At 35.9% G+C, this 20,524-nt stretch overlaps 1 protein-coding gene across 2 annotated transcripts in view; it reads right to left on the reverse strand.

The window, feature by feature from the left end:
• Nucleotides 1–15,950, reverse strand: part of gw (trinucleotide repeat containing adaptor protein gawky) — a 53,898-nt gene extending 37,948 nt beyond the window's left edge. For both annotated transcript variants that reach the window (XM_023166810.2, XM_023166809.2), the window contains exons 1-2: nucleotides 15,682–15,950; nucleotides 646–1,291 (exon numbers count right to left, since the gene is read on the reverse strand). In XM_023166810.2, the coding sequence (XP_023022578.2) occupies nucleotides 646–1,258 (613 nt within the window). In that variant the 5' untranslated portion in view covers nucleotides 1,259–1,291; nucleotides 15,682–15,950. The remainder of the gene's footprint in view (nucleotides 1–645; nucleotides 1,292–15,681) is intronic.
• Between the last annotated feature and the right edge of the window lie 4,574 nt (nucleotides 15,951–20,524).

Genomic DNA, 20,524 nt, shown 5'->3' on the forward strand with positions numbered 1-20,524 from the left:
TTTCCATACCTAACACTACTTTAATTAAAAATTCTATAGTGTATAATGGTCTCAAGATGTATAATCATCTCTTAACTACCTGAAATGCGTAGTAAACTGTACTGAATTTCGAAAATCAACAAAGGATTTTCTTATCAAGAGGCCCTATTATAGTTTGCAAGAATTTTATGACAATACCTTTAAATCATATTTTATACATATATTTGTGTTTTTATACATTATTTTGGCATTAAAAAAATTATTGTTCTGTTTGTATGTATATGTATATATATATATATATATATATATATATATATAGGTTTGTGTAGGTTTGTTATTTGTTGATATTGCATTTATATTGACAATAAAGCATATTTATTATTATTATTATTATATAAACGTATATGTGGTGCTCGCCAAAAGCAAGTTTTCGACTTGAAGATGGTTTCGGAACCTACAAAGCATCCTTTTCCACATGAACTTTGTCAAACTTGTGAAAAAAAAAAAATGTTTACATCTTTATTTGGTAATCGTATGTTCAGAACCATTCGCTGAAAATAGGTACAGGTATGACAGATGAAAAATGTTTGCCTATATGTGTAAAATATGATCAAGAAAATCTTTAACCAACTATAACTATTATAAAGCAAAATTCCGTGGACTTACCATTGTTGTTGGCTTGTTGGGAAGGAGGAGTACCCCAACCAGAGGTACCGGTACTCAATGAACTTTCACCTCCCCCTCTTAACCTTAAAGGCAAAGTAGTGTCATTCTTTGTGCACAAATCAGATTCATCCTTACTGAGGTGGCACACTCTACGGTCTTTTTTATCGTTGTTTATCATATCGCAATTAACAGATTTCAGTACATTGAGGTCGTCAGATAGTTCGAGGTCATCAGACTTTTGATTGGGAATGTCTCGTCCAGGGAGTAAAGCACCAAACTTATTAACTAACTTAAATCTATTATTGTGGGCGACCATGTCATGGTCTATACGTTGTATTTTTGGTTCGGTAACAGAGTTCAGAAGACAATTTTCGGTCACAGATTGCATTCTAATATTAGAGTTGCCTAGTGAACGACAACTTGAGCCGGATATCACAGAAAAGGCGTCACTTGAGACGCAATGGGTATTACTTGGGGGATCGGCTCGATCCCCCCAAGCTGTCCAATCAACTTGTACTGGGGGTGCGCTGCCCCTCATGGCTGACTTTTGAGGCACTTGGTAGGTAGGAAATGTAGATTTCGGCTCGGAGGGGGTAGGGGCGCGCATCTTCATTAGTGCTCCATGTCAGTCTGGCCAGCTAGAAACCTGAAACAAATTCATTGAAGATAAAGTATCATTAAGACATTACAGTCTTATACAAAATTTTAATAATGATAGATACACTGGAGGAGTTGGTATATACCGTCTGCCCAAGATAAATAGGACCAGCATGGGAATATGGTAAGTGTGAAAGATATAACGTCGGTTAAATAACCTTTTTGCATAAACTACTGCACAGCCAAGTAGACTGCCATTTGATCCTGTCATAATTGAACTTTAGGGTGCCAAGAGCTCAGTCACGGCTGAATCTCACATTTTACTGCTATGCAGCACGAACAAACATAATATCGCATTCTCCAATTAAATATACAGTGTGTTAATTAAGTATGTACCATAAATTCAACAGACGATTCTTTAGGTAATTTTAAGACGAAATGTTCATATAAACATGAGTCCGCAAATCATTCGTTCTCAAGATACAGGGTGTTAAAAAAAAAAATAAAAAAAGTTATTCGTAAATATCTTACATATCCTTTACCTAATTTTGTTGTAATTTGGCAATGGTATTTATAACATGAAGGAGCTAATTTAGCCCGAACGTGATTCAATTTATCAAGTCCAGTTACGTCTCGAGCTGGATTTGAACGAATATTTTTGACTTAAAAATGTACGCCACTGACTTTTGTGCAATTTTCATGATTTCTTCGGATTGAGCAATTAGAAATACAACTTTTTTGTCTCTTGAATTTTTTTCGTATCTTGCTTAGTTTTTAAGAAAAAAAAGTCGACCTAATTGCATATCCCTGGACCTCATAAGGAATAATATGGGGAATGAAATGTTTTTTTTTGGAAATTATTATTTTTACAATTTTTCATTACTAATTATATAACAATAACAACAAATGTTAAATAACATTAACATCTAGACTAACGAATTGCACTAAATTAAGTGTTGGAAATGGCCTCCTTCGGCTTCAATACAACCGTCTAGCCGCCGCATCATTGAATTTCACACTCTTCTGAAAATACCTGGCGTATTTTTCATTATGTCACATGAATAAATGATTTTATTCCGTAAATCCTCTTCACTTTGAATAGCAGTTTTGTATACCAACGCTTTAAGGTGTCCCCAGAGAAAATAATCTAAGGGATTCATTTCGGGCGAGCGAGGTGGCCATGGGTGTGAGCCTGTTCTTCCAATCCAGCGATTATGGTACTTTTCATCACCACACCACACACTAAAGTGTGGTGGAGCACCATCGTGAATGTACCACATTCACGATGTCCAGGTGAAACAAATTCTAAAAACCTTCGGTATTCTTCTCCATTAAGTCTAGGTGGAAGAAAGTGAGGCCCAAGGAGATTGAAAATTATTTTCTATCAAGGCGTGTGGATTGTTTTCGGCACAAATGTGATTGTTATGGAAGTTAATATTTGAATTGCGAGAAAAACGAGTTTCATCTGTAAACAATTTTTGACTTAGGAAACCTGGATTTCTTCCTATTTTACCGCGTAACCAATTGAAAAAGCTAGTCTTACAGGCAAATCTCTGGGCAATAGTGCTTGCACACGTTGCATGTGATAGGGATAAAGCTGCTGGACTCTTAAAATTTGCCACACTGTGACATGGGTAATATTCAGTTCTTCAGCTATTTTCCGAGTACTGGTATGAGGATTTACATCAATCTCATTTAAAACAGCTTCTTCAATTTGAACTGTTCGTACCGTTGCAGGCCTCCCAATGACAACCGTCGATTTTGTGAAGCTGCCTGTTTCAGAAAGTCGTGCATGGAGACGTACAAAAGTTCTTCTATTAGGCACTACACGCTGAGAAAATCTTTCATGGTAAATGCGTCTTGCAGCATTCAACTTTCCGTGAGCCATTCCATAACAGAAATGCATATTTGCCATTTAACTGTTAGTAAATTGAACTATGTTTTACAAAAATGGTTTGAAAAATAACCACTAAACACACTTTTTATAACAATTATAAATTAAAAGCTTATAAAGTTGACAACAACTGTCAAGTTGTTTATTAAATGCTGCAATCGTTTTCCAAGGCAACCCTTGATTATATTTATGGTATTTTCAGAAGAGTGTGAAATTCAATAATGCGGCGGCTAGACGGTTGTATTGAACTTAACTTAGTACAATTCGTTAGTCAAGATGTTAATGTTATTTAATATTTGGGTAAATTTTCGTTATGTGGACACCCAGCGATTTTGAAAAAATTTTTAACTGTACTTACGTATTTTGATGCGTAGATTACTAATCCAAAAAAAAAAAAGCGGCGCTCTCCCTTATTTAAAAAGTTACGGCCCTTCAAAGTTCAGAAAAGGGCAACTTTTCAGCCTTCTTTTTCACTAAATAAACTATTTAAAAACACAAGCATTCATTCACTAGGTCACCTTCACACCTTATTCCTCCTTCTTTGACACTTTTCACTTCAATAATCAACATTTTTCTTATAAAAAACTCAATTTAAAAACGAATGCTTCTCCTGGTGACATTATTCTATTTTTAGGTTAGTTACTAGTGACATTTCAGAAAAAAGCGGTTGGTATTTGCCGCTGCCTACTATTTCAAATTCGTAATACACCACCAAAAACCAATTTACGATCTGAAGAATGAAGGTAAAAAACATTTGAATTACTTTAGGAATATGGACTGCATCAGTCGTACCAACCATGCCATTAACCTTAAAACGTAAAATAAAGAATATGTAACCAAAAAGCAGCTCCGTACATTTTTTAACATTTTTATAAGAAAAATGTTGATTATTGCAGTGAAAAGTGTTAAAGAAGGAGAAATAAGGTGTAAAGGTGACCTAGTGAATATATGCTTGTGTTTTTAAATAGTTTATTTTGTGCAAAAGAAGGCTGAAAAGTTGCCCTTTTCTGAACTTTGAAGGGCCGTAACTTTTTAAATAAGGGAGAGCGCCACTTTTTTCTTTCGGATTCGTAATCTACGCATCAAAATACGTAAGTACAGTCAAACATTTTTTCAAAATCGCCGGGTGTCCACATAACGAAAATTTACCAATTCCCCATATTATTCCTTGTGAGCTCCAGAGATATGCAATTAGGTCGACTTTTTTTTTAACTAAGCAAGATACGAAAAAAATTCAAAAGACAAACAAGTTGTATTTCCAATTGCTCAATCCAAAGAAATAATAAAAATTGCACGAAAGTCAGTGACGTACATTTTCAAGTCAAAAATATTCGTTCAAATCCCGCTCGAGACGCCACTGGACTTAATGAATTGAATCACGTTCGGGCTAATGTTATAAATACCATTGCTAAATTACAACAAAATTATGCAAAGGATATTTAATATATTTACGAATAATTTTTTTTTTATTTTAACACCCTCTATCTTGAGAACGAAGGATTTGTGGATCCATGTTTATATGAACATTTCGTCTTAAAATTACCTAAAGAATCGTCTGTTAAATTTATGGTACATACTTAATTAACACCCTGTATGTGTGAAAACTACAACTCAATATGCAGCTTTTGCGATATTAATACTTGCTCGGCGAATCATATAAAAAAAGTTGCAATGGAAATCTTAAAAGTGATATCAAAACTGTTTTTTCTTTTTTTGTGTTCTGAGAGAGTCAGTTATTATAACCGCTCTTACCAAGTAGCACAATGAATAGTTATGAACAGTTTTTTCTTTTGTTTTCCATTCGAACTTATATATCATTGTTATGTTATATTCATATAGCATGTCAAGAATGAACATGATTTGTTAATGATGTATTCAATTATGTCCTGTAATTGGGTGTTACCTGTTGGGCAATAAATGATATTATTATTATTAAAAAAAGTTACAAATTTAAGAACTTGTTTGAATAAAGTTTTAAAATTCAGAACGAGATATTCGAAAAGAACCGACATTCGCCACTTTTTCTTACTGTCACTCTTCAATTTTACTAGTTCAGACTTTCATTGTTAATATGATTATAATATGACTTGAAATCTTTGAAAAAACAAATAAAAATTAAATGAATATCTGAAGTATCAAATATTTCAAGCAATAAAACGTGAAATTAAACGAATTACAATGAAACTCTGGCCATTCAAGAAGAAGTTCCGAGTCTGGTTGAGATACATTGATGACATCTTCATAGTACCGAACTATGGAAATACAGAACTAGACACCTTTCTGAAACACATCAACAGCGTAAATCCTTCAATCACCTTCACAATGGAGAAGGAAATCCACAACGAGTTGCCATTCTTAGACATATTGGTGAAGAGGACTGACACTAAGTGGGAAACATCTGTATACCAAAAACCCACTCACACGGGACAGTATCTGAGTCACGAATCCAACCATCAATCTACCAAAACTAGTGGATCGTGCTTTTGGGCTCTAGAAAGAACTAGGCATCATCAAAAAGATTTTTGAAGGAATGGTTACTCCCAAAGTGATGGTGGAACAAACTTTGGCTAGAAGACAGCAAGAGCTTCACAAGGAAGAGAAACCGCCACAACCGTTGCTTGTCCTTCCCTACGTCAGAGGATTGTCAGAAAGGATAAGAAGAATTGGGTTCAAGTACAATATCAGAACCTGCTTCAGATCCGGTAACACTATCCGTAGCACCTTCACGAAAACCAGGCCACCAAACGCAGACTGCGAATCCAAGAATTGCATTTACCTGAACCCCGTGAGGGCGGCAAATCCTATATCGGTGAAACTACGAGGCCATTGAAAGTTCGCATTGCCGAGCATAAGAAACAAACACAGCGAGGAGAAACCAGCAAATCAGGAATAGCAGAGCACGTTTGGACTTATCAACATAACATCAAGTGGTGCTAATCTGAGACCATCCACAGGGAGAAACACTGGTTTAAGAGAAAGTTCAAGGAAACTGCACATGTGTTGTCCAACGACTCATTCAGCCAAGCTAGTGTAGATATTCGCAACATATGGAAACCTGTAATCAAGCGGAAAGCCGCTAAACCCGCTAAACCGGTGAAGCAGAGTCATCTCTTGGAGGAATTGTCCAGTCATCACCCGAAGACGAAACGTCGCGAAATAACTTGGTTTGATTTTTTTTTCAATTTGTTCAACAATTATTCCAGTGCAAAAAACAATAATACTTATATATTTCCAGAATGTAGACCCATAGATACGTTACCGGTTGTGGTGTTCTTTATATTTTTTTTTAATTGAAACATTAAGTGTAACAATTCATAATTGAATAGAACTGGCCGATACTTGATGAAAATCCATATTTAAAAACTAATAAATAGAGTTTATTCTATGATTTTCACTATAAGGATTTTACAAAAACCGCGGTTTTTGTAAAACCCTTATAATGAAAATCGTAGAATAAACTCTATTGATTAGTTTTTTTTTGTAACAATTCATTTCGATGTTTAATATAAAAAAATACCTCATTTCCAGTCTAAATTACTCATGTGCTGATTTTTTTTTCAAAATCAACAGTGGTATTTTTTTGTTGAATCATCTACTTTCAGTTGGTGCGAGTTGACATAAAATGTAAATCTTTAATAAAATTTGAATTGAATCTTTTATTTTTCACTTTTTTTGTAAAATTTTTGCCTCGTAATGTTACTAGGCACCATCTGAAATATATTTCAATAAAAAAAAATTGCAAGGTTGATTTTGAAAAAATGTTTCTAAGACGTTGATATTTTGATGAGGCTTATTTCGGGTTCAATATCAAACTGTAATACGGTTTTTCAGCATACAAAATGCTAAGTTTCATCAAGTTCATCCAATTTCATGATGATCTTTATGATTCTTTAATGTCCCACCCTTTTATTTTTTGAACGGGTCAACTCAAAAAATTTAAATTTCGGATAATGAAATTAATGCATGAATACTTTATTTTGAAGTGAAATTGACAGATGAAACGTTCAAGATGGCGACTGGGCGCCATCTGGGAAAAAAAATTAATGGAAAGGGGGATCTTGTGACACATCTTTTCGAAGCTCCTGACAAACGCTTCACAACCCTAGAATATAATGTCAATATTTGTTTGAAGGTGATTGACAATGTTTCATGATGAATTTCACTAGTTCGGACTTCCATTGTCTACTATATAAAATGATTTGAAATCCTTGAACCAACTGAAAAAGAAGAATTGAAAATGAATAGCTGAAAAAAACAATTATATTAACCAAAATAAACCTGAAATGAAATGATAGTGAAATAAAATATTAGTAAAAATAGAACAATTGAATAAATAAAAATAAAGAAATGAAAAAAGAAAATAAAAATAAAAAGTGGGAGATTCCAAGTCACGTTAGTTCACGACGTTTCGATTGTTAGTATCTACAATCGTCTTCGGGTGATGACTGGACTGATTCCTCCGAGAGATGATTATTTATAGGTCGTTCGAGTACTTTCACTTATACTTGCTTTCCATTTTCCGCTTCACTGGTTCCGTGGGAGATGACCGTTTTGGCAAATCGTTGTGGATTTCCTTTTCCATTGTGAAATTGATGGAAGGTATCACGCTGTTGATGTGTTTCAGGAAGGTTTCACGAAAACCAGGCTACCAAACGCGGACTGCGATTCCAAAAATTGCATTTACCGGATACCCTGTGAGTGCGGAAAATTCTATATTGGTGAAACTAAGAGGCCATTGAATGTTCGCATTGCCGAGCACAAGAAACACACACAGCGAGGGGAAACCAGCAAATCAGGAATAGCAGACCATGTTTGGACCCTTCAACACAACATCGAGTGGTCCAAAGCTGAGATCTTGCATAGAGAGGAACATTGGTTTAGGAGAAAATTCAAGGAAGCCGCATACATGTTGTCCAACAACGTATTCAGCCAAGCCAGCGTAGAAATACGCAACATATGGAAACCCATCATCAAGCGAAAAACGGCCAACTCCCGCCAAAACGGTCATCTCCCACGGAACCAGTGAAGCGGAAAATGGAAAGCGGGTATAAAAGAAAGTACTCGAACGACCTATAAATAGTCATTTCTCGGAGGAATCAGTCCAGTCATCACCCGAAGACGACTGTAGATACTAACAATCGAAACGTCGTGAACTAACGTGACTTGGAATCTCTCCACTTTTTATTTTTATTTTCTTTTTTCATTTCTTTATTGTTATTTATTCAAGTGTTCTATTTTTACTTGTATTTTATTTCACTATTATTTCATTTCAGGTTTATTTTGGTTAATATAATTGTTATTTTCAGCTATTCATTTTCAATTTTTCTTTTTTAGTTGTTTCAGGGATTTCAAATCATTTTATATAGTAGACAATGGAAGTCCGAACTAGTGAAATTCATAATGTCAATATCTTCAACTACTACAAAATGGCGAAACTTTTAATAATTGCCAGAATACATTGACATTTAACTACATAATATGAGGTAATAAGCTTGAGGTTAGTTCAGAAGATGCTCGAAATGGTTGCCTTGAACTTCCTAACATATGATGTTAATTTTGTATGGATGATACCTATTTCTCTTAAAAGTCTCCATACAGTAGAAGGAGACACCTCACAAACATTCGCGAGGGAATAAGTAGACTGTTCAGGATTTACTACCATCTCACCAATTATTTGCACTTGCTGTTTTTCCGGAATGGACGGATGACCTGGGGGCTTTTTGTTATATACACTACCGGTAGCTGTGAATTTGGATACAAGTTCCCTCAAATAGTCTCATGACGATTCGGAAAACGTTCATTGAAAATCCTTTCGGTCTCGTGAAAGTTACGGTCGCACCGTAAATAAAAATCGCTTCCATTTTTTCTTCCAATGGACGAAAATTGACCATTTTAGAAATTGTTGACGTGGTACCTTTCTATCAGTAAAACTGAAAACTAAATAAGAATTTTCCAACTGAACAATGATGTTCATTGTCGTACTGACATTTTTTAATGTTTTCATTACCAAAAAATAACTCAACAAACCATATCGGGTTGTTGGAATTATCATATGGCAGATAAAAAGGAATATTTCTAGAAATATTAATGTGTTTGTCTTCAGGAAATTATCAAATGTTCCGCCATTTTGTAGTAATTGAAGATATTGACTTCATATTCTAGGGTTGTGAAGTATTCGTCAGACCCCCATTTCCATTCATTTTTTTCCCCAAATGGCGCCCAGTCGCCATCTTGAAAGTTTCATCTGTCAACTTCACTTCAAAATAAAGTATTCATGCATAAATTTCATCATCCCAAATTTCAATTTTATAAATTGACCCGTTCAAAAAATAAAAGGGGGGGGGGCATTAAAGAAATGCACTGTAGATGTGAATACTGCAACGACCTTTGCACTTCTTCCTTCTATTTCGGGCAACTTTAAGTATTTTGTTTAACACTATTTCCGCTTTTCAATAATGACACATTTTTAACTGATTGCTGTTGTACTCAATATTTTTTTTAGCTTTTCATTCTCAGAGATACGGTCAACCATTTTTTTCTCAAAACTGGCATTGATAAACATGAATAAGTCCAATTATTTTTCAATTTCATTTTCAGCCCTTTTCGATTTTGCAATTTCAGTACCCTCCAATTCAATTTTCCCTAACCAATCACCTATTTCATCACTCAAATTTCTCTTAGAACTAACTACATAATCGCTTTTTTTTCAGTAGAGCCGTTCAGTTTCTCTACTGTAAAATCAAAGTGTTTGGATTTCTTATTTTTTTTACTTCATTGCATTTCCGCCTGATTATTTGAACAGGTTTCATTTTTTAGCCTTTCATTATGCCGTCTGCATTCCCCTTTTGACTTACCTGTTGAATTCGGTATTTATATCCCCTGTATGTTATATCCCCTGTATGTCTAGAATTATACCGAGTGTGTTTTAAATTTAGTATTAGTCGGATCTTCCATATTTTGTTCCATTTGAGTGAAGGATTCATTAGCCACTTTTTCTGTTATCACCTGTCTTTTTACGGACGACAATGTTTTTATTTGTTTTTGTAGATCTTCATTGTCTATTTTTTGGTTCATTATCGATTAGTTCAAATTAGCTTTCATTTTCAATGACTCCTCATAAAATTATTCAAAGTCATGTTTTACTTTCTTCATGTGATCTTCTTGAAGTTTAGCGTTACAATTACTTCTTTATACGTGGTTATTTCGTCATTTTCTAATATGTTTTGAATGGTCAGTTCAGACACCACAGATAATTATGTGTCCTCTAATGAACTTTTTGTTTTTCGTTCATTATATAATATCCAAGATTAGATTAATTTTTACAGCATTTGAATAAGTTATTTATCTTGTTTAAATTGAAAGGGGTATATTTGCACATATTCCAACATTTTTTTGTATGAAGATGGAGAAGTAGAAAGCCAGAACCTTTTTTTCCCAACGGACTGACTTGAATCATGACCCTCATTTTAGGCCATCTTGATATAACAGAATAGAATACTGATTTTAAACATTGTTTCATCAAGCGTGTTGGTATATTGCCTTCACCAAAATGTGTTATTTTTTTCCTATTTCCTTTTCCGTAACAGATTTTACAAACACAGAATGATTTATTAGTTACACTGCAACTACACTGAACTGTTTTCGTGTTTTTAGATAAATTTTAAATTACATTTAACAAAAATTCATTATACTGATTAGATATATTTGTTGGGGAGCATTTTTGAGTTCTTCTGCATCATCAACATTTTATTTTCATTGTCATTGTTGAGAGTGTGAACAATTTCCAGATGAATGGTTCTTATTGATAGGTGAAGATGACTTCCCGAACGCTTTTCTTTTCGTTGACCAATTTCAACATGAAAAAGCCAACTTTACCGCTGCTCTACCATTAGTAACCTAACATTTCGGTCGTATTTAATTATCGTCCTCTGTATCTAAATTTTTCGTAGTAATGTTTTAATGAGGGATTTCGTACACACATAACAAAACACACACATCACAAAATTTACACAACACACACGCCACATATACACACACACGCCCATCACACAACAAACACACCACACGCCACATACACACACACACACACACACGCCCATCACACAACAAACACACCGAATGACAAACACACCACACGACAAATACACCACACAACAAACACACCATACAACAAACACATCATACAAGAAACACACCACACACACACCGCCAACGCAACACACCTCCACCACAACACACATCGCCAACACAACACACACCGCCAACATAACACACACCGCCAACACAACTCACACCGCACACACAAACCGCCCACACAACACACACAAACCGCCCACACAACACACACAAAACGCCCACACAACACACACAAACCGCCCACACAACACACACAAACCGCCCACACAACATACACAAACCGCCCACACAACATACACAAACCGCCCACACAACACACACAAACCGCCCATACAACACACACAAACCGCCCACACAACACACACACACACAGATACATACACAACACACACAGATACATACACAACACACACAGATACATACACAACACACACAGATACATACACACTGCCCACACAACACACACACAGATACATACACACTGCCCACACAACACACACACAGATACATACACACTGCCCACACAACACACACAGATACATACACACCGCCCACACAGATACATACACACCACCCACACAGATACATACACACCGCCCACACAACACACATAAACCACCCACACAACACACATAAACCCCCCTCACAACACACACAAACCGCCCACACAACACACACAAACCGCCCACACAACACACACAAACCGCCCACACAACACACACAAACCGCCCACACAACACACACAAACCGCCCATACAACACACACAAACCGGCCATACAACACACACAAACCGCCCATACAACACACACAAGCCGCTTATACAACACACACACACACACAAACCACCCACACAACACACACAAACCACCCACACAACACACACAAACCACCCACACAACACACACAAACCACCCACACAACACACACAAACCACCCACACAACACACACAAACCACCCACACAACACACACACACAAACCACCCACACAACACACACACAAACCACCCACACAACACACACAAACCACCCACACAACACACACAAACCACCCACACAACACACACAAACCACCCACACAACACACACAAACCATCCACACAACACACACAAACCACCCACACAACACACACAAACCACCCACACAACACACACAAACCACCCACACAACACACACAAACCACCCACACAACACACACAAACCACCCACACAACACACACAAACCACCCACACAACACACACAAACCACCCACACAACACACACACACAAACAGCCCACACAACACACACAAACCGCCCACACAACACACACACACAAACCGCCCACACAACACACACACACAAACCGCCCACACAACACACACACACAAACCGCCCACACAACACACACACACAAACCGCCCACACAACACACACACACAAACCGCCCACACAACACACACACACAAACCGCCCACACAACACACACACACACACAAACCGCCCACACAACACACACACACACACAAACCGCCCACACAACACACACACACACACACACAAACCGCCCACACAACACACACACACACACACACACAAACCGCCCACACAACACACACACACACACACACAAACCGCCCACACAACACACACACACACACACACAAACCGCCCACACAACACACACACAAACCGCCCACACAACACACACACAAACCGCCCACACAACACACACACAAACCGCCCACACAACACACACACAAACCGCCCACACAACACACACACAAACCGCCCACACAACACACACACAAACCGCCCACACAACACACACACACAAACCGCCCACACAACATACAAACCGCCCACACAACACACACACACAAACCGCCCACACAACACACAAACCGCCCACACAACACACACACACACCGCCCCACTACACACCACTCACACAACACACACACCGCCCCACTACACACCGCTCACACAACACACACCGCTCACACAACACACACACCGCTCACACACCACCCACACAACACACACCGCTCACACACCACCCACACAACACACACCGCTCACACACCACCCACACAACACACACCGCTCACACACCACCCACACAACACACACCGCTCACACACCACCCACACAACACACACCGCTCACACACCACCCACACAACACACACAAACCGCCCACGCAACACACACAAACCGCCCACGCAACACACACAAACCGCCCACGCAACACACACAAACCGCCCACGCAACACAGATACATACACACCGCCCACACAGATACATACACACCGCCCAACACCACCCACACAGATACATACACACCGCTCACACAGATACATACACACCCCCCACACAGATACATACACACCACCCACACAGATACATACACACCACACACACAGATACATACACACCACACACACAGATACATACACACCACACACACAGATACATACACACCACACACAGAGATACATACACACCACACACACAGATACATACACACCACACACACAGATACATACACACCACACACACAGATACATACACACCAACCACACATATACACACGCGCACGTGGGCGCACACACAGCCCTCCACACACATATTTATATGTATAAATTACATTTTGTTTTGAGCAAGTATCAAGTAATTTGTACCTAACACCACCTTGAAACCAACTTTAGAGGTACCTAGATGTCCGTCTGTTTTCATACTGTTACACAATTTTGAAATATGCAAAACAAAGTTTGCCGGTATTTTGTTGTTATTTGATCATTTTCAAATCCACTGGTTTTGCTAATTGGATGTAAAGTTTGCGATACAACTGTTCATTATTGAGTTTTCCAGACCTCTGGATACACTATCAATTTACTGTAATTATTACTGTAATTATTTGCTAATCAGTGTGGAAGAAAAAATATTTATTTATTTTTTGAATACAAGATGTCCCGTTAACTAGATGTCAAGCTTGCTTTACTTTTAACTGAACCTTTAGTTTACTAGAATTATTCGCTAATTGTTTCCAGAGGAAATCACTTCTTCTTTTGTATTATAGAAATACTTGACGCTAATTTGACATCAATTTTTTGGAAACTCTGAATAAATCTTAGATTCTCACCAATCATTTGCTAATTATTCGAGAAGAGAAATAATTAAAATAAAATACTCTAGCGACACAACTTACAGAATTTTTATAAATTCATTTAGATAATAGTCCAGCAGGAACAATATAGAGGTATGAAGTAAATTATCTGTACCTTAATATGAACATGTGTTTCCGAATGTTGTTCCGTGATCGGAATCACACGTTAAAAGGTAAGACCTCGTTAATCCTTAGCTCGCACAAGTGTCGACTTCTGAGGGTTGTCGTTCGTAGGGGTGCGACAGCTGGTTAACGGAAAAACAGATTTTTAAACAGACAGAAACAGAATAACATTCACCTTTTAAATATGAGTTAACAAGATCTCAAGTTAACATAGAACAATTAGTTAGTCAATAGTTATATAAACATGTAACTTACTCCAGCAGAGAGTTATGAAATTCTTAATTTCTTTGTGGAATTTATTCTGCTTTTTAGTATATAGACATTAGGAATAAACTAACTTTATGAAAAAAAAAATCATATTCATCATCATATGTGATGGAATTTTCCAATATTTGATGAAAAACCATAATAAATGTATTGATATAGTCTGAAATGTTTACTAAAAATTAATGAATTAGTGAAAGTATCACAATAAAATATATTAAATACATACAATAACTATTATTTGGCAAAATAATTGCAAATTACTACATTTATATTGACAATTTTGATCCTATCACGATGTGTGAATAAAAATATGAGACAGATATTAGATATACTATCAAAAATGTCGAAGCTGACAACATAAGCATTCCTAATTAATTATCTAGTTTTCTTTTACTGGGAGTGTACACTGTATTGGGAATCATTTGGAATTAATGAAATCAAAAACAAAATATGTTGAGAAAATAAGGAATTCAACTCTGATATTAAAGTCTGATACGAGTCCATAACTGCCGAGCTTGCTCAAATCTCGAATCCTTGAACATGTAACAAAAAACATTTATCTATATATCTTTATTTCAATATCTGAAAAGTAATGTGTATTTAACACATTGAAGCGTAAATGATATTACCAATAAACAAATTTCAACAACCAGCGTCAAATGAAAATTCATTTTCCCGTATCGTATTTCAATATCACACCTACGTCTTGGTCTTGACAATCACGGTCATATAGGGCACAAGTGATAATCAATGACAACTGCAATATCAAATTTAGGACATAATAGACTATTTATAGATTCAACCTAAGGTGATATCTAACTGTTCGCTATGGAATAATTTAAGTACTAAATTTATACTAAAATTAAACTTACACACAAATATGGACGCTAGGAGAACCAGCGAAACTTGTGCTAAAATAGGGAGGCATCGAGCATTTCACAATCACGCAAGTCCATGTCTGATGCACTTTTGCGTTCACAGATAGAGGTTTAGTGTTTATATCACACAATACTAATGAGAATACTTAATATCACAATTTTTTCCAAAAATTTGGCGTTAAATACATGTAATTTGCGGCACCACAGACTTATTTTCGCTTATTGATCCATCACTACGTGGCAGCGCTGTCTGCAAAAAAACCAAACGATGCGAGAATAACAGATTAACGACAACACACGAAGTCAATCCGATCTCATAGCTACGTTGTCATATCAGTTAGGTAAAATAGGATGTTTCAGGGTTAGTGTATATAAGGTTTACAAAATATCAAAGATTTTGGCCGACACATTTGTGATCTCATTGGAGGAAAAGCGCTCAATTAAAACTAGTATGGTATATATTTTCAGTCTTTCATTTGTATGGTCGTTGCTTCCTTAGTCAGGCGCATTTGCTCTATTTGCTCCTCCTATTAGGTAATAGGAACTTCGTCAGGGGGTTACAGTTTGACTTATTCGAAACAATACCGTACCCTACATGAAGCGTTACTTGTTTTCAGCTGTTGATTTGCAAAATTTATCGTGTGTGCAGATATATAACAATTTTTTACTTATCGTTTTCTTTGCTAGTTGTACTCTTCTTTTGTGTAAAACGCAGGAGTTAGGAGAGGAACAACATGATAAAAAAAAACGAAAGTCTACTAAAGTGTAAGCCGAGGGTGGGAGACAGAAAAAACGACCACCCTACTCATTATACAATTCAATTTTGTTATATTTCATAAAATGTGTTATTGATTTTATGATTGATGTGATTTCTTCAGATACTTTATTCTTCAAGAAAATACCAAATTTTACTTTTTGACGTCTATTGACCTTTTTTGACAATCAACAACAACTTTTTTCTTTCAACATATCTCATTCACAGCTAACTGAATGATACATGAATTACATAAATTTGAAAGCAACAAATAAAGAAATAATCTAATAAAAAATAATCTGTAACATTCTCCCCACCGTGAAATTTTTTGAGAATTTCCACCCAATTCAACATCCATCCTACAGATTTTGGTTAACATTGTCCTTTCCTGGAAATACTGCCGTAATCCTACCCAGTGGCCAAGTATTTCTCGGAAGGTGACCATCTGCAATAACGACTACATCGCCAACCGTAATAAGTTCATCATCCTTGATCCATTTTGCACGCTTCGATAAAATCGGTAAATATTCCTTGATCCATCTTGACCAAAATATCTCTGCCCGCCTTTGGGACTTCTTCCACTGCTTTCTTACGTTTTGTTCTTCAAATTTTGTTGGAAATGGATTTTCTGAGGGTGAACCAATCAGAAGATGATTTGGCGATAAACACTGAGGATCGGCTGAAACATGAGATAATGGTCTAGTATTAACTGCATACTCAGCTTCCGCGAACAATGTTAATAAAATTTCATCCTTTGCAGATTCTTCCTTTAAAGTAATCCCCAAAATTTTCTTGACCGAGCCAATTAACCTTTCCTATATTTTTAAATTGATTTCATGATATTGTAAGAGTTTAATCCTCTGAAACGCAAACTTCATTAATGAGAACATTCGTGACCTTTAAACACCTCGAAAGAGCTTCTATCGCTTTCAAAAGGAGAAACTATCCAAAAACAGCCCAAATTCAACTTATACATGTTTCGTTATTTGCTGTCACTCCTACCCAAATGTCCTATATTTGACTAACAATAATTTGTCACTTTTGCCCAATGAATGGTTGATACCTAATAAATTCATTAAAAGTCAAACTTGAAGTTAAAAAAATACTTTTACTATGAACAGTACTTATAGAAGAGGCACTAAATCAATAGATATTTTCAGATGTTTTTTTGATCGCATATTTCTCACTATTCCATAGATACATATCATGCTTGCAAAATATGTTATGGATTAATGCTACACATGCTCACCGGATTTTGACACTTCAAAAACGTACCTACCGTAAGAATCGCCGCCGGATTGGATTCTCGCAGAAAGTATTTCAAATAACTAAATATATTGACAGATCTCTCGATTTTTATTATTTGAGTTCACTGAAAATTTACAAAAATTGTAAAAAAAAATTTAACACACAAGTACACCTACCCGCGGTGTATTGATATATATCAAGGTTTCTTGAGTGACTCGAAGGTTGTTGAAATATACGAACTGATACAAAATAAACTATTCAAATGTATGATTTTCAAAAAACTAACAATCGTATAAAATTATTTGACAATTACAAAACTTCTAAAATAACATTTCGGAAAATATAGTCTAGTCAATTCATATCATTTCCCAACACACATCCTAGAGGTAATACAACTCATAATAACACAACGTATGGTTTTTTCCTTGTAAATAAAACAGTCTGAAACTCAAATGTCATCGTCTTATAAATATTTAGTTATACCGAATTCTGTATTAAAAAAAATATTTAATAGTCTGCAGTCTCTACTCGTCGAACAAATATTTTTAGATATATTCGGAGATATACTCGAGATATACTCGAATTACATGACAGTAATTTTTTACTATTATAAAATGTATATGTTTCATACATGTATAAATGCCATTTGCATTTTATATTTTCAGACAATTCGATATTAAGTTTCAATATTTGCTTTGTTTGTTTACAGTATCTCATCCTTGTTTTACTCCACCTGCTACAAATTTTTGTTTTTAACGTATTCAATCAATTCTATATCCAACACGTAAATATATAGAAATCATGCGTAGAGGAGCAAGCTCAAAAGTTTGTCTTGACCAAAAACGAATCATGAGATCTGTCAACGAGTTTCAAAAAAAATATAATACAGTTTTGCAAGGCGCCTTTCCAAAGTATTGGTTCAACTATATCGAAAGCATAGTGATACTTGATGAAAATCCCTATTAAAAATCATCAATACAGTTCATTGTATGATTTTCATTATAAAGGGTTTAACAAAAACCGCGACACGTGTTTCGCTATACAATAGCTTTCTCACGTGTAGCGGTTTTTGTAAAACCCCTATTAGTGAAGATTTCTGATGAGTTTTGGAACACGTTCTATTTTTTTGATGATTTGGCAACCACGTTTTGATTGTGGTGTGGTTAACTTGACATTAACATTTGACATTAGTAAGTCATAATAGTTATGTTTACTTTAATATCAGTAATTATCGGGGTTAAAAGCCAAAATGGACACGGAAAACATCGAAGAAGTATATGTGAAACAGGAAATAGAAAGCACCGAAACAGAAATTCAAGAATTCCAAGAACTCGAACCACTTAATTCGTTTTTGGAAATTGAACTGAGCACCCCATCACCATCAGGAGGTGTATTTGAAGCTTCCTTCATTAAAACCGAAAACAAAATTCTCAAATACAAATGTCCAATATGCAAGAGAAACTTCAAAAGTAAGAAAAAAGTTGAAAGTCACGTTGCTTCTCATATCACAGTGCATACGAATGAAGAGTTCAAATGCCTGGAATGTAATTGGTTCAGTGGAAATTTTACAGAATTCCAATCACATCTTGAAACCCACAAGAAAGTTAGAGGTCGACCCAAGAAAACTAAAACTAAAACCAATGATGAAATTAAACAGTTCATTTGTGAAATTTGTGCCAAAGGTTTCAAGACAAAACAGCAACTACATACACACTCTTTTGTCCACCAAGATTTAAAACCATTCGATTGTGTTATATGTGCGAAGTCGTTCAAGCTGAAACAACAACTTCAAATTCATTCTAAAGTCCATGAAGACATAAAACCCTTTATCTGTGAAATTTGCCATAAGGGATTCAAATTGAAGCAACAGTTGGACAACCATTCAAAAACTCATTCTGATGTAAGACCTTTTCCATGCTTGTATTGTGAGAAGGCCTTTAAATTCAAACAACAATTGCAAATTCACTACCTGGTCCATAATGATTTGAGGCCCTTTGAATGTGAGTTTTGTGGCAAAGCTTTCAAACTCAAACAACAATTACAATTCCATTCTAAAGTTCATAGTGACGAAAGACCTTTTGAATGTGAAGTTTGCAGGAAAGGATTCAAACTGAAACAACAACTTCATATTCATTCCAAAGTACATACCAAAAAACTTAAAAAGCTTGTCGATGTATTTTTCCAAGGTGGAGTTTTTGTCAATACTAGTGAAAATATGAAAGACACTAATGTTTCTAGCGATTCTAATAGTAGAGACTCCACAAATAATTGTGACAGTAACCCCAGCAGTGATAATTCATTAAGGGTTATTTGCAGTGGTTCTCAAACTTGTGACTCTACTTATAAACTTGAAGATTAAGTACGAGTTAAGAAATGGGTTTTGTGTAATACTTCACTAGTGTGTATGTATAGTCCTTTTGCTAAATATTTGTTTTAATGGCACTGTATGAAAAATATATAGTTAGACTTTTGCATTTTTATCCATCAGTCACAAATCTGAGATTAAAACTTGGCACTTCAGTCTACTTTTAAGATATTTACCACTCAAGAATAAAGGAATACTCATTTCCAGTAAGTGAGTCTTGTAACATGCTACCTTTTTTCACAATCACATGCTGGGCACCTTTTACATATTGTATCGCCTTGCCTAACTTTTTCCTCGTGATTCACCTTTTTTTCATTAAAATGTGCCGTTCACAATTTATTTCATGTAGAATATGTAGAACAAACCTGAGTAAAATTTTCGAAATTTGGAAACTTCATTCCTCAGCTTTGACCTTTTCTGATATTGTCAACCAGTAATAACAAAAACTAGTGAAATATTTAGAACATGAT

This window comes from Leptinotarsa decemlineata, unplaced genomic scaffold (assembly GCF_025532065.1).
Source record: "Leptinotarsa decemlineata unplaced genomic scaffold, Ldec_3_MD MMD2_tig00000010_RagTag_RagTag, whole genome shotgun sequence".
NCBI lineage: Eukaryota > Metazoa > Arthropoda > Insecta > Coleoptera > Chrysomelidae > Leptinotarsa > Leptinotarsa decemlineata.